Consider the following 14,239-nt stretch of genomic DNA (forward strand, 5'->3'; position numbering starts at 1 on the left):
CAACACACTACAAGAGAAAAACCTTGATTTTCTATTAATCTGACAGGAAGGAAAGGACATCTCAGTACCCCATCCCCCTCTTCTTGAAAAGGTCTCATATATCCCAGCCTTTTACCACCATGTTCAGTATATGGGATGCTGGAAAACAAATCCAGGACACTCATGCATGCTAGATGAACACTCATCACCTGAGCCACATCCCCAGCTCTCAATGTATTTTTCTTTTTATCCCCAAAGCTGAGTTTGAACACAGGGCCTTGTGCCTGCTAGGCAGATGATCTACCCCTGAGCCTGGGGGCAGTGTGCCATGAGCTAAGCAACTCTGTGGTATAAATTTTGCTTATGCAGACAGAAAAGGTTGCAGATATGCAGTAAAGCAGGTTCAGACAGAAAACAAACAAAAATAACTTTAGACAAGTTACAATGTGTTTAAAAATGTGTGTAGGCTTAAGAAAGAAAAAATGGATATGGACAGTCATAGAAAAAAAGTAAATCATTTATAAATAATAAAAAAGATCAGCCATATAGAGATGAGCAATATGCAGGGAGTCTGGATTCTGTATGGTGTTGTATTGGCTTTAAATGTTTTGATTCCTAATGAACAGCTACTGAGAGACACTGGATTATGGAAACTGTTAAATTAAACTAACCTATATACTTTTAAAATTTCTTAACTTCAAAATGGAAGTCTGTCAGAGTTTGCCGACAGTCTATTGGGTATCTGGGTGGAGGCATGCAGATTGTAGAGACAATGAAGAAAACAGAAAAGAGTCATGAGGACTGCCAGTCAATGCTGAACAGCCCCAAGTTTATTTCACAGCCAGCTTATATACAGTCTTGAAGGACAGCGGTAGAACAATGCACAGCACAGGCATTCAACTACTATCTATCCTGCTTTGCATCAAGGAGCAGACAGTTTCATTTTCTATCTTGATGTAGCTCTGGGTGGTGTCAGCCACCTGCATCTAGCTAGATAGTATGTTCCTTCCTGTGGGCTAATCAGGACTTTCTCACAGCCCTTCAAGGAGACTCTGTGGGTTAATCAGGACTTTCTCACAGCCATGGAGCAAGCAAGCTTGAACTCTATTGACTCCGAATAGACTTCAGATTAAAACTGGGAAACTGAGTCAATTGTGGGCTCCCACAGAAGTAAAAACTTACATTACAGAAAATGAAAGGCAGTGGATTCATTCAAAGTTGATAGAGATCTGAATTGTTCGGGGAAGACCCCCTGAAAATCTTGGCTACAGACATAAAGAAATAAACATTAAAAAAAAAACCTATAAGACAAGCGATATATATTTTACTCGCTCAAACATAAAACAGCTGGGCGGTGGTGGTACATGCCTTTAATCCCAGCACTCAGGAGGCAGAGGCAGGTGGATCTTTGTGAGTTCAAGGCTAGCCTGGTCTACAAAGCGAGTTCCAGGAAAGGCAAAAAGCTAAACAAAGAAACCCTGTCTTGAAAAACAAAATAAATAAATAAATAAATAAATAAATAAATAAATAAATAAAAACAAAAATTACCTTTAACTGACTTATGCACACTTCATATACCATACTTGTGTTAATGTAAATATATGTTACCTTTGAAAGTTTGTGTTTTCAGAGCAAGGAGACCAGACACCAATGAAAATTGGTGGCCCAGGTGGTCCAGACTCTCAGAATGTCTCTGTTGCTATTTCTTCAATGTTCTGCAACCAGAATAGCTTCCAGACTGCTGGCTGAGATGGTCCAGCCTCACAGACTTCTCTAGCCAGAACTTTAGATAAACCTTACATTATCTCATCACACTGAGAATGAACAACAGCTAGCTCCCCCAGGACTTGACCATTATCTTAATTTTTTCAGCATCTCTTAAAGATGCCAGCACTCCCAGACAACAGGAAACAGTCTAGAGAACACAATGCTCACATTCCTAAGAGACGGGGTGGGTAGTTTTTGGTTATTTGATGGGTTATAGATGTTTGTGACCGTTTAGGGGGGTTGGTTACAAATTGTTATTAGTCATGGTCAGAAAAAAAAACAGGACAAAGGAGATTAGATTCAGGGACTCTTTCTGAAGAGATGAGATAAAAAGGTTCATTATTGAGTGTACTTTTGAACAACTACTAGTCTCACATATTTTAAATTAGTATGGATTTTTGTATATTGATACAAATTTAAGGTTACTTTTTTTTTTTTTTTTTTTTTTTTTTTTTTTTTTTCAATAATTGAGTAAAACTGAAATTTATTATATGCCACAGTCGTCCTACGGACCTCCATGCTATATATATATATATATATAGCCTCTATGGTTCTATGGGTTGTGGTCTGATTGTTCATTTTATATCTAGAATCCACCAATGAGTGAGTACATACCATAACTGTCTTTCTGGGTTTGGGTTACCTCACTCAGGATGATATTTTCTAGTTCCATCCATTTGCCTGCAAATTTCATGCTTTCATTGTTTTTCTCTGCTGAGTAGTACTCCATTGTGTATATGTACCACATTTTTTTCATCCTCAGTCTTTTCAACCTCAAAAAAATGGCAAAACACCTATCTTCCAGTTGTTTGGGCCAAAATTTATGGTTCCTTCCTTCCATGAATGCGCTACAATTTATATCCTATCTGTCAGCAAACCTTGATTTCGTAACTTCTATTTTTGTTTTGTTTTAGAGAAGGTCTCTCTATGTAATCCTGGCTGTCTTGGAACTCATTATGTAGACCAGGCTGGTCTCAAACTCATAGAGATCTGCCTGCCTCTGCCTGCCAAATGCTGAGATTAAATGTGTGTGCCACCATGCCCAGCTGATTTCTCTACTTCTGACTTATTCAAAATTCATCCATTTCTGTGGTGGTATTGTGTTCCCCAAAATATTGTGTACCTTAATAAACTTATCTGGGGTCAGAGAACAGAAAAGCCACTAGTTAGGCAGTGATAGCACACGCCTTTAATCCTGGCATTCCAGAGATAGAAATCCCTCTGGATCTCTGTGAGTTCAAGGCCACATTGGAAACAGCCAAGCATGGTGACACACGCCTTTAATCCCAGAAAGCCAGCCTTTAATCCCAGAGAGTGGTGGTAGAAAGCAGAAAGGTATATAAGGCGTGAGGACCAGAAACTAGAAGCATTTGGCTGGTTAAGCATTTTGGCTGGTTAAGCATTCAGGCTATGGAGCAACACAGTTCAGCTGGGATTCATTCTGGATGAGGACTCAGAATCTTCCAGTCTGAGGAAACAGGACCAGCTGAGGAACTGGTGAGGTGAGATAGCTATGGCTTGTTCTGTCTCTCTGACCTTCCAGTATTCACTCCAATAACTGGCCTCGGGTTTGATTTTATTAATAAGAACTTTTAAGATTCATGCTACACATTTCTTTTCCTATATTTCTGGATTTTTAAAAATTTTATTTTATCTTATGAGTTTTGCCCTAACAATTTTTTTTTCTGGAGCTGAGGACCAAACCAGGCAAGCACTCTGCCACTGAACTAACCCTGCCCCCCACAATATTTTATATTTTATTCTTAGTATTTACTGCAATCTTACAACTTTAATTTATGTGTCCTTTATTAATTTCCCACTAGAATGGAAGCTACAAGAAAGGGAGGATGGTCTATTTTGTTCACTGTTGTATATTCACTACTCAAAATAGCAATACACATTTATTTGGTTTTCTGGGTTTATTTGTTTGATTTTTGGAGACAGGGTCACTCTTTGTAGCCTTGGCTGGCCTGTAACTCACAAAGATCCTCCTACCTCTGCCTCCCAAAAGGTGGGATTAAAGGCATCAGTAAATATTTAAGGCATGAAAAAAAGGATGACATTTCCAAAGGGTGTATTTTACACTTTAATGAAAATCTGTTTGTTTTTGAGACACTTTTTTGTTGGTGTTTGTTTTTCAAGATAGAGTTTCAGTGTGTAGCCCTGATTGTCCTGGAACTTACGCTGTAGACTAGGCTGGCCTTGAACTAACGGAGAGTCACCGGCTACACTGGATGTGGTGGCACATGTGTTTAATCCCAGCACCTGGGAGGCCGAGAGGCCCATCTCCGTGAGTTCAAAGCCAGCCTGTCTAAAAATCGAGTTGCAAGGCAGCTAGGGCTGTTACACGGAGAAACCCTGTCTTGAAAAAGAAAACAACAACAAAAAATGCACTGGTTTCTCTTCCAGAGGACCCGTTCAATTCCCCAGCACTTCCATGCCGGCTCACAACCATCTTTAACTGCAGTTGGATTCTGGGGATCCAAAAATCTGTTCTGGGCTCTACAGGCACCAGGCACCAACATGGTGCAAATACATATATATATGCAGGCCAAGCACTCATACACATAAAATTTTAAATTAAATAACTTAAAAAGAGGCCGGCATGGTGGTGCATACCTTTAATACCAGCACGGGGCAAGGCAGGAAGATGAAGTCTCGGTGACTTCGAGGCCAGCCTGGTTTACATAGTGAGTTTCAGGCCCGTCAGGAACATACAGTGAGACCTTGTCTCAAAAAAGAAGAGGAAATATTATGAACATGATGCAGTTCCGTGACAGTAGGTTTGTCTACCATGTTTAAGGTATCCTCACAAAAAGAAAAGAATGTGTTCAAACGGGAAACTGAGTCTGAGAGAACAGAAGGATGGAAACAGATGCTCCTGAAACGCAGCGACACACAGGTCTTAAGCTGCGACCATTGCAGGCATTCGTTCCCAAGAGATTAGCATGCAAACACCACCTGACCACGGGGGGCGGGGCCAGGCGGACGCCGGGGCGGGGCCAGGCAGAAAAACCCCTTGGCCGGAAATTCAAGGCGGGGCCAATAGGTAGGCCCCGCAAGTAAGTGCCCGCCCCCAACTAGTACGTGACTAAGGTACGTCAGCATCACTTCCGGTTTGGTAGGCTAGAGCGGGAAACAAAAGGAGACGGAGAACGCATGCGTTGAGTGGGTCCCGGATTCTGGTGGGTTCTTCCGCTCAGTCCTGGGGAAGCGCTTCCGGGTCGCTGCCGGCTGCCGGCTCTTGGCGCGGTAAGTGCGGAAACGAAGCTGTTGCTGTCTCCTTGCTCGTTCTTTCCTCCTGCTTCCAGAGAAACCCAGTTCCTTTGACTCGCCTCCCCAGCAACTCAGCTGTTCGGCTCCTTTACGCTTAACGACACCCTGCTCATTGGCCGCTTCCTTGAGTCTAAGCCCCACCCATCACCCAAGTTCCGTCATTCATTGGTTTCACTTCCTGTCACCCAGCATTTCTTTCAGTTAATTGGCTTCAGCCAGGCCGCGCGCATTTTTGCGATTAGCTTCCCTATAAGGACAAATTCCTGTCGGAGACCCGCCCCTGCCTCCTTCCTGTTGGTCGAGCTCACAGTCATTATCATAATGAGCGGAGTATGGGCGGCGGTGGGTAGGGTTTTAGGATACAGGTTCTGTCAGTACTTTTGGCATGAGGGTGGGCGCTGTTCGCCTGTCACACGGGCCTGGGGAGCTTTGGTCTAGGGAATGGCAGCGGCTAGTTCTGCGTGGATCCCATTAGAACAAAAGCTAGAGTAGAGGCGAGTGTGGTGGCTGGCGTACGCCTTTAATCCCAGCATTCGGGGGCTGAGGCATGCGGATCTCTGTGAGTTTGGGACTAGCCTGGTCTATAGAGTGAGTTCCACACCAGCCAGGGCTACGTAGTGAGACCCTATCTCATTTAAAAAAAGAAAAGAAAAGGAAAAAAAAAAAGAGAGAGAGACACTATTTCTGTTTTTTCCTGCGCTCTTGCTACGTTACTGGGCCAGGATCCCTTCCTTGTGTGTGTTCTAAGTAAGCCCCACCCGGTGTGCGACCCAAAGTCAAGCTTACCTGTCACTGGGTCTTATGAGCTGATGGATTTTAATTCAGCTTCTTGATGATCTTCCTGGTCATCAGCTTTAATCCACAAAGTTGATTTTGTTTGTTCTCTTTGTTTGTTTAATCCACAAAGTTGATGTCAGTTCATCACTCATTCCTCTATTTGTCTGTATTTATCCATGCTTCCTAGTAATATTTTATCCTTGGTTGTGTGTAGTGATCGGTGAAAGAGGTGGTTCACACTAACATTTTTGCACTGGTTGGATGTGATATGAATCAAGAGTAAAAAATGAGTTTTATGATGTGTGTGTGTGTGTGTGTGTGTGTGTGTGTGTGTGTGTATGTTTAAAGAGAATTTTTCCTAGATCCCTGCTATTGCTAATTTTGTACATAATCACAATGCCACATTCCATCTCTGGCTCCCAGTCTCTTCTCTCCTTGAGCAGCATACAACTTTATCCATTATTTTATTTTGTTTTCAGAATAACTTTGAGGATGATATGATTGTTATTATCCCCATTTTTACAGATGAGGAAACTGAGGCCCAGAGAGGTTAAGTGTATTGGCCAAAGTCAAACAGCTAGTAAGTGATGGAGCCAGGACTCAAACTCAGGTCTGTCTGATTTCGAGAGGGAAGGGAAGCTTCTCTGCTACCTCCCACTCCACCCCACCCCTAAATCAAATTACAACTGCATTGAAACAAAACAAAACATATTCACTTGACCCTTTCCCTCAGCTTAGGAGCCATGTCCACTTTGTTCCCTTCCCTGTTCCCTCGTGTGACTGAGACATTGTGGTTTAATCTGGATCGACCCTGTGTGGAGGAGACAGAGCTGCAGCAGCAGGAGCAGCAGCATCAGGCTTGGGTGAGTGAGGACCAAGCTCAGCATGAAGATGACCATGGGTCATGACCTTGCCTTATTCTGGAGACCTGCTTAGTACTTTTCTCTGGGTTGGGAATAGTCAAGCTGGGTACTTGGAGGCTAAAGCTCTCATTTTGTAGTACTCTAACTGGCTGAGGGGCCACAGGACTTCAGGGCTAGGTAAGATGTCAAGCTTCTGACAGCCTAAGTTCTTTTCTATAAATCACAGGACTTAATCATTTTAAATTAATTACTTAAAAAGGACCTACAATATTCTAGGCCAAGTGTCTCACTTCACCCTCACCAGAATTACATGAGAAAACTGAGACCAAAAGACTTTACATATGTCCATCAATTTTATCAGGAGCAGATGACAGGAGAAAGGGGGATTGAATCTTCCTGAGAACTGGGGGTGGGGGAATCTTTGTTTCAACATTTGGGGGTCTTCTAAGGGGTATAGTAAGCTAATCCCATGCCCTTGACCTGCTGTGCTTGGGCCTTGGCCCTGCTTTTCCCCCAAACGCCTTTGCCCACAGCTCCAAAGCATCGCAGAGAAAGACAACAACCTGGTACCTATTGGCAAGCCAGCCTCAGAGGTGAGTGGCTGGCTGGGGGGGAGTGCGGGGGGGCGGGGATGGGGTGGGGGGGCTGTGGTTTGTGAAGCCCTGCTTCTGTCTCAGAACAATTGTGGTTCTCAACCTGGGTAGACAGCTAAAGTGGGAACTTGAGGTGCAGGCATTGGGCCTAGCACTAAGGTCCCTCAGGTCATGCTGCAGCCTGCCATACCAAGGTGGGCAGGGTTAGGAAGGAGGAGGCTCCAAGGAGGCCAGCTCTTGACCTGGTCCAGGTAGCCCTGAGACCTACAGACTCTCTCTTGCCCTACCAGCACTATGATGATGAGGAAGAAGAGGATGATGAAGATGATGAGGACAGTGAAGAGGATTCAGAAGATGATGAGGACATGCAGGACATGGATGAGATGAATGACTATAATGAGTCACCTGATGATGGAGAGGTCAATGAGGTAGGCGGGGTGTAGGGAGTGCCTTTGTTCCTAGGCTCCTGCCCCTGATCTAATTGATGGCCAAGGGATGCAGAAACCCTGGCTCTACCCAGGGGCAGGATCTGGGCTGAGGCTGGCTGAGGCCCCTCCCCACCCACACCCAGCCTCCTCTTCAGGTGGACATGGAAGGCAACGAACAGGATCAGGACCAGTGGATGATCTAGGTAGACAAGCCAAGGTGGCCTCAGGGTGATTCCGGGCCACCCCAACCTATCTTGCATCCACAGCTTCAGCCCCTCAGCCTGCAGAACCAACTTGTGGCTGTAGTGTCTAAAGCTTTCCCTTAGGCACTTTCTCAGCTGCTGCCAGGACAAGGTTTCCTTGGGCCCTCCCAGGCCATCAGTCTTCCCTTGAATCCCTAGAGCCTGAGCCCATCCCACCTTCCTGGCTGGTACCTCATTCCTTGGTTGCCAGGTGTGGTCCCTTTCTAACCCTCTTTAATAAAGACACAGGACTGATTCTTTCCCCCAATGTCTATTCCCTGTTTGTTGGTGGGACCCAGAGAAGTCCAGTATCTTTTCTTGGACATTGGGAAGGGGTCATTTAAGGGATCTCAAGCAAACCTAATGGACCAAGTGGGCCAGGATTGGAGCCCAGCCTTCTCTGATTGATAATTCCTGTGGCCTAGCTTGCACCCAGATGCTCTCTACAGGGCCTCATTGTCTACAGCTGCCTCTGATCCCATCCAGAAGCTGTCTGAGACTCACAGCTGGGATTCTCTGGGCACTGCCAGCCAGCTGTCTTCTTTTTGTTGTCATTTATTTATTTTCTGCTTAGAGATTTTTGTCTGTATGTATGTATGTATATCACATGTGTGCCTGTGTCATGTGAGTGTTGGGAATTGAACCTAAGTTCTCTAGTTAGAGAGCAACAGCCAATTCTCTTAACTGTTGAGCCATCTTTCCAGCCCCTTAGTGTTAAGAGAATAGACTGAATCTCAGAAGAGGGAAGGACTCACCTGGAGGGAGCAATCAATAACAGAACTAGGTTGAAGGCTCAGCCTCTTGCTTCCAGTCTCTGGTTTTCTAGGAGAGGACCTTGTGAGACCAAGGAGACTGAGACTTTGATGCTTTGGATCGGTATGGAGGCTGGGGTTGAGCAAAGTTGAGAAGCCTCCCCAGCCTGAACCTAGCATATGCTGGACACTAAACCAAAAGGGAAAGGGGATATTCTGAGGTCCTTGCTTGAATGGGGTTGGGATTGTATCAGTCAATATCCCAGGTCCTGGATCTCAGCCAGGTCCAGCATAGGTGAGTTGGGCTATGCCATCCTTGATGGCAGGGAAGTCTGGGAGGCTGGTGTGGTGGAGGCGACAGCGATAGCGGCCGCAGCTCTTGGTGTACTGTAGGAAGCGGGGTGCACCAGGAAAAAGCACATGGTCAGCCAATACTGTGGCACCATTTGGAAGCAGAGCATGGGCCTCCAGTAGCTGCAGATCCCTTAAGTAATATCGAGGTCGGTGTGCCAGGAGCACCAGATCTGCCCGATTCAGCTGGTGCTGAGCTCTTAGACGTGGGATCACTTCCTCTGAGCTTCCTGCAATGAGTTCCACCTGTGGGGAAAGCCATAGGAGGTGAGAATACGGAGGAATGGTTTCCCACTCCAGACCCCTCGGGATCTGGCTGATGTCATGCCAGGTACTGGTGTAGGCCCTCAGGAGTGTCTCACATTTCCTCTGGCCTCAGAAATCCAGAAGTCAGTATCACTATTGTAATTTCCATTATGTGTCCACGAAGAAGCTGAGAATCAGAGGATATGTGCTTTACCTGAGGCCACACAACTAACTGAACAATAAGCTTTGGACTCAGATTTGCTTGGCTATGGGGAGCCTCCTCTTAGAGCTGCTGCTTTTGTAGTCCAGTAGGAACTAAGAGCAAATGACTCTGGATTGAGGGGGTAGGAGCTACATGCCCTCCAGTATGCCAGCTGCCTGGTGGAATTCCTTGAATGGGAGGCCCTCACAAAAGAGGCCTGGCTAGAGCAATTCCTGGGGTAGTTGAGGAGAGACCAGCTTTGGGGAGATGGGAGCCTGACCATTTGCTCATCGAAGCCAGCCAGCCGGATGAGTTTTTCAGCCACTGCTGCTGTACGAGGGTCGCGCTCCACAGTGAGAAGGCGACTCCCAGGGGGCAAAGCGCGTGCAATGAGCAGTGTAGAATATCCGCAGTAGGTGCCCAGCTCCAGCACACAAGCAGGGGCCTTCTCTTCTACCAGCCGCATCAGAATCTGACCTGTGGGGCAAGATGGCTGCTGTAGAAAACATCCAAAATGGGTGTGCCCAGAATCCAACATGCTGCTGTGCTTTCTTCATGTTGTATTTAGAGATGAGGCTGACAGGCTGACTGCCCTTTCCCACTCCTGTCCCCATCCTCCTGGCCAACTTGAATCCAGGCATTCTAGACTCAGTTTAAATGTTCCTTCCTCCAGGAGGGCCCAAGCAAAAACAACCACCCCACCTTCCAGGTTCCTGAGACATTGTCAGTTTCATACTCAAATCCCTGCACTCCCCCTATTGCTCGTTGACTTTTTGATTTTGGAATTGGATACACCTCTTAATACTTAAGTACTGTGCTGTCTAAGCAGACAGCTATCCTCAATTAGACGTGGACGTCTCTGGTAGGGAAGAAAGTCTAGAACAGATCATTACAAAGCTCGGAGTTATGATTATTTCCCTGTGTTATGCTCTTTGAGGCCAGCATTTGTGGCTGGTTCACCCTCTGTGACTTCTACCTCCTCCCTCAGCACCTGGTACAAAAGAGTGGCAATAAATGTCTGCTGGATAATTGAACTTGGTCCAGGCTCCTCATTTCCAAATGAAAAAAAAGTCATAAACACAATCTTGAAGCTTCCTATTTACCCAGTAAAGCAGTGGGTAATGCCAGATCTTTCTTCACCATCTTGGGATTATTTCTGAAACAGAAGGCTAAGGAAGGGGTCACTGACCTTTAACAGGGCCCATGTGGCTCAGGTACTCGCAGCAGCTGCTCCAGTGGTCTAGAGTGGTGAGGATGTGACCAGGGTCTCCAGGCAGGGCATGGGTGAGCACGTAGCTGAAGGCCCGCTCCTCAATTCGAAGTCCTGACAGGCAGTCCCTGAAGCTTCTTAGCAGGACTGTACGCACCAGCAGTCGGAAATGATGCCGGTATCTCACCAGCAGCGTCACCACAAGTGGCAGGAATGCCAGTGCAATGGCAGGGGACATTGTCCCTACCTGGGTCCTAGGACAGAGGGAGGCTGGGAGGGAAACCTACATGTACCATTTGCCTGTCATTTGTGCAGCCTTTATCAGTTGCAACTCTTATCCAAACTGGCTGAGAGAGGCTGACTTTTGCCAGAGACACAGCAGAACTGGAATCTAAGTCTTTCCATGCCTGTGTTTAGCACCCTACCTCAACTATATCTCTTTTAGTCATGACTGGGGATCCATTTCTACATTGTTCCCTATCTCCATCCACTTTTTGACTTCCCTAACATCACTCTTCTTCAGGACCTTTTCATCAGTTTCTTGGGGTATCTTCCTGCCACCATACTCTGATCCATTCATTATAGTGTAGCCAAAGAGAAAAGCTTGCCGGGCACACACCTTTAATCCCAGTACTCGGGAGGCAGAGCCATATGGATCTCTGTGAGTTTGAGGCTAGCTTGGTCTACAAAGAGAGATCCAGGACAGGAACCAAAACCACATGGAGAAACCCTGTCTTGAAAAACCAAACACACACACACACACACACACACACACACACACACACACACACACACACAGAGACACCACACATTAAAAACAAAAATTAAAAACCAGAAAAAAAGCTTTGTGTTCAAATCACTTCACTCTCCCACTATGCTCTGCTTCAGTAAATGGTATCAAAACACTGCCTACAGCTGGAGAGATGGCTCAGTGGTTAAAAGGATTTGCTGCTCTTGCAGAGGACGTTGGTTCAGTCCCAGCACTCACATGGTGGCTCACCAACGTTTATAACCCCAGTTCCAGGAGATCCAACCCCTCTTCTGACCTTCAAGGGCTCACACAGTGATGAACATGAGTATAAGCAAAACACAAAATCTTAACAGCAAAACCAAAACAAATTGGAGAGATGGCTCAATGGTTAAGAGCACTGAATGCTCTTCAAAGTTTCTCAGCACCCACATCTGGTTGCTCTCAACTGTCTGTAACTTCAATCTCAGGGGATCTGAAGCCCTTTTTTGGTCTCTGCAGGCACCGCATTGCACATGGTACACAGAAGTCATTCAGGCAAAGCATGCGTACATATAAAATAGAAATAAAATCTTAAAAAAAAAATCCATGGTATTTTGGTGTACACTTGTAATCCCATCATGCAGAAGGCCAAGGTAGAAGGATCTCAAGTTTGAAGCCAACTTGGGCTACATTTGAGACCCGTCCCAAAAGTAATTTCACCCTCTCTACCATGTTAGGCTGGACTGTCTTTTCCATTCAAGAGCTCTTTCTGTCTGCTTTGCTTTTGAGGTGTTCATCCTCCTTGGTTCTATATATTTTCTCCCACTGCTCCCCTGCCCAGATCTGACCTTGGCGAGCTGTTTTTGCAAAACCCTTGGTTGGAAGGGGAGTGTATGCTAAAATTTAGAGTATATGAATGAATGTGAAGAAGTTTGTGATATGAGCATGAATTGGTGTGCTTGGAAACCCACAAGGCCCTGCTTACCTGGGCTGAAGGCTCCTAGGAAAGACCAGAGTACCGGAATTGGAAGTCCTTGAGAGGAATAACCCTGAAGGAGGCTAGACCTGATTTCAATTATTGATGCTGAGGCTGTTGTTACCTGAGACCTGCAGTTCAGGTTACCAGGCCCAGGGACAAATTTCAGCTGCCTTCCCCCCACCCCCACACCTGCCAGGAACCCTAGAGAAACAGCAAAACTCTAGGGTCTTGATTTGAAGAATGAATAAAAGCTGCTAGGTCTGGTGACTTCTCCAATCCCTTGGGATCAGGACATGGGGCATGATATAAGCCGAAATAATTGAGACTTATATACTCAGTTCAAAATCCAAGTTTTCTGTGTTAGGGCATAGGTCACAGAGAAGAGTTAGACTCTGTCCCTGTCTTTCAGTAGCTCACATTTAGTAGCAGAGATGAAATCAGAAACAATAAAATACACTGTGATCACCAGACTAGGGAATTCTACAATTATGAGGGAGTGGCACACCACACCGTAGGCAGTAAATATTTGTGGCTTTGTTTTGTTTTTTATTATTTATGTATACAGTGTTCTGCCTGCACACCAGAAGAGGGCACCAGATCTCATTATAGATGGCTGTGAGCCACCATGTAGTTGCTGGGAATTGAACTCAGGACCTCTGGAAGAGCAGCCAGTGCTCCTAACCTCTGAGCCATCTCTGCAGCCTTTGGGGTTTGTTTTAAATTTATATATATGCATGTTTGGTCTGCATGTGTGTCTGTGCACCCTGTACGTGTATGAGGCCAGAAGAGGGTGTCGTTTATCCTGGGACTAGAGTTATAGATGACTGTGAGCCACTATGTGGTGCTGGGAATTGAACTTGGGTCCCCTGGAGGAGCCAGTGCTCCTAGTCATTGAGTTGTCTCTAGCCCTAACATTTGCCATTTGAGTAACTGATGCCATCAGATTAAGTAAAGAGACGGAGGTGCTCAGAATAGGATCAGAAAAGGCAAACAGGAAGATTTGTATTTGGGTTTTGAAGATTGTAACCCCTGATTTGGAGGGAGGAGTGTGTGCCATCTGCCTGCACAGGCAGAATTCACCTTAATCAAGAAACTGCCAAATAAGGGACTAGAAAGATGGCTCAGTGGCTAGAAGCCACCTGCCATAAAGCCTGACAATCTGAATCTGACTTCAATCCCTAAGAACGATATGGTGGAAAGAAAACCAACTCCCACAAGTTGTTCTGTGATCTCCATATGTGCACCATGACACATGTGTTCACACTCACATATGTACTCAAAATAAATAAATATACAGTTTTGCCGGGCATAGTGACATATGCCCTTAATCCTAGTACTCGGAAGGCAGTGGCAACTGGCTCTCTAAATTCGAGGCCAGCCTGGTCTACACAGCGAATTTTAGGTCAGCTAGGGTTCCATAGTGAGGCCTTGGTCTCTCTCTCACACGCACACGCGCGCGCGCGCACACACACACACACACACACACACACACACAGACACACACAGAAACTCTCAAATAGCTCCCGAGTGAAGCACATCCAGTTCAACTCCACCACGCTACTCGCCCCTCTCGTGGCACTGAAGAGTTAATCTTGACAGATCTCGGCCCACAAAGGTGGCCTTGACACCATGTGATCAGACACTCAACTCGCACTCCGGCCAGGGGACGAAAGGACTCAGAGCTGGAGACTGGGACAACAAAATCACGTGACGCTCCTCTCGAATCACGTGCCCCGCGTCCTGTCACGTAGGACGCGCTTTTCCATTGGTTGGCGATGGTCACGCGGAGGGGCGGGGCCGGAAGGCGAGATTTGGCTGTGGTGCCCGAGAGACTTTGGGACAGG

General features: G+C 46.0%; 2 protein-coding genes across 11 annotated transcripts; one reads left to right on the plus strand and one right to left on the minus strand.

Annotated features, from left to right (window-relative positions):
* The first annotated feature begins 4,874 nt into the window (after positions 1 to 4,874).
* On the plus strand, positions 4,875 to 8,193 carry Anapc15 (anaphase promoting complex subunit 15). 10 transcript variants are annotated; one of them, XM_006993284.4, is made up of 6 exons: positions 4,875 to 4,998; positions 6,325 to 6,409; positions 6,533 to 6,662; positions 7,196 to 7,255; positions 7,546 to 7,683; positions 7,839 to 8,193. In XM_006993284.4, the coding sequence occupies exons 2-6, from the start codon at positions 6,387 to 6,389 to the stop codon at positions 7,884 to 7,886; spliced, it is 399 nt and encodes a 132-aa protein (XP_006993346.1). In that variant the 5' UTR covers positions 4,875 to 4,998; positions 6,325 to 6,386; the 3' UTR covers positions 7,887 to 8,193. The 10 variants fall into 10 exon arrangements, with proteins under 10 accessions (XP_006993346.1, XP_076404988.1, XP_076404999.1 ...); XM_076548873.1 differs by having other exon boundaries at positions 4,880 to 4,998; positions 7,827 to 8,193; XM_076548884.1 differs by having other exon boundaries at positions 4,884 to 4,998; positions 6,325 to 6,379; positions 7,827 to 8,193.
* Tomt (transmembrane O-methyltransferase) lies at positions 8,181 to 14,201 on the minus strand. Its single transcript, XM_015986798.3, has 3 exons — positions 10,666 to 14,201; positions 9,757 to 9,953; positions 8,181 to 9,274 (listed from the first exon to the last, which is right to left on the minus strand). The coding sequence occupies exons 1-3, from the start codon at positions 10,922 to 10,924 to the stop codon at positions 8,954 to 8,956; spliced, it is 777 nt and encodes a 258-aa protein (XP_015842284.1). The 5' UTR covers positions 10,925 to 14,201; the 3' UTR covers positions 8,181 to 8,953.
* Between the last annotated feature and the right edge of the window lie 38 nt (positions 14,202 to 14,239).

The sequence above is a fragment of the Peromyscus maniculatus genome, chromosome 1 (genome assembly GCF_049852395.1).
Source record: "Peromyscus maniculatus bairdii isolate BWxNUB_F1_BW_parent chromosome 1, HU_Pman_BW_mat_3.1, whole genome shotgun sequence".
Taxonomy (NCBI): Eukaryota; Metazoa; Chordata; class Mammalia; order Rodentia; family Cricetidae; genus Peromyscus; species Peromyscus maniculatus.

Bases quoted from the DNA above. Each gene is read 5' to 3' on its own strand.
- Anapc15 (XM_076548904.1), top strand. From the start codon at position 5,344: ATGAGCGGAGTATGGGCGGCG. The intron at 6,663-7,195 runs GTGAGTGAGGAC...CTTTGCCCACAG, and splicing joins AGCAGCAGCATCAGGCTTGG to CTCCAAAGCATCGCAGAGAA. The intron at 7,256-7,545 runs GTGAGTGGCTGG...TTGCCCTACCAG, and splicing joins TTGGCAAGCCAGCCTCAGAG to CACTATGATGATGAGGAAGA.
- Tomt (XM_015986798.3), bottom strand. From the start codon at position 10,924: ATGTCCCCTGCCATTGCACTGGCATTCCTGCCACTTGTGGTGACGCTG. The intron at 9,954-10,665 runs GTCAGTGACCCC...CTTGCCCCACAG, and splicing joins CCACATGGGCCCTGTTAAAG to GTCAGATTCTGATGCGGCTG. The intron at 9,275-9,756 runs GTCAGGCTCCCA...CTTTCCCCACAG, and splicing joins CTGGCTTCGATGAGCAAATG to GTGGAACTCATTGCAGGAAG.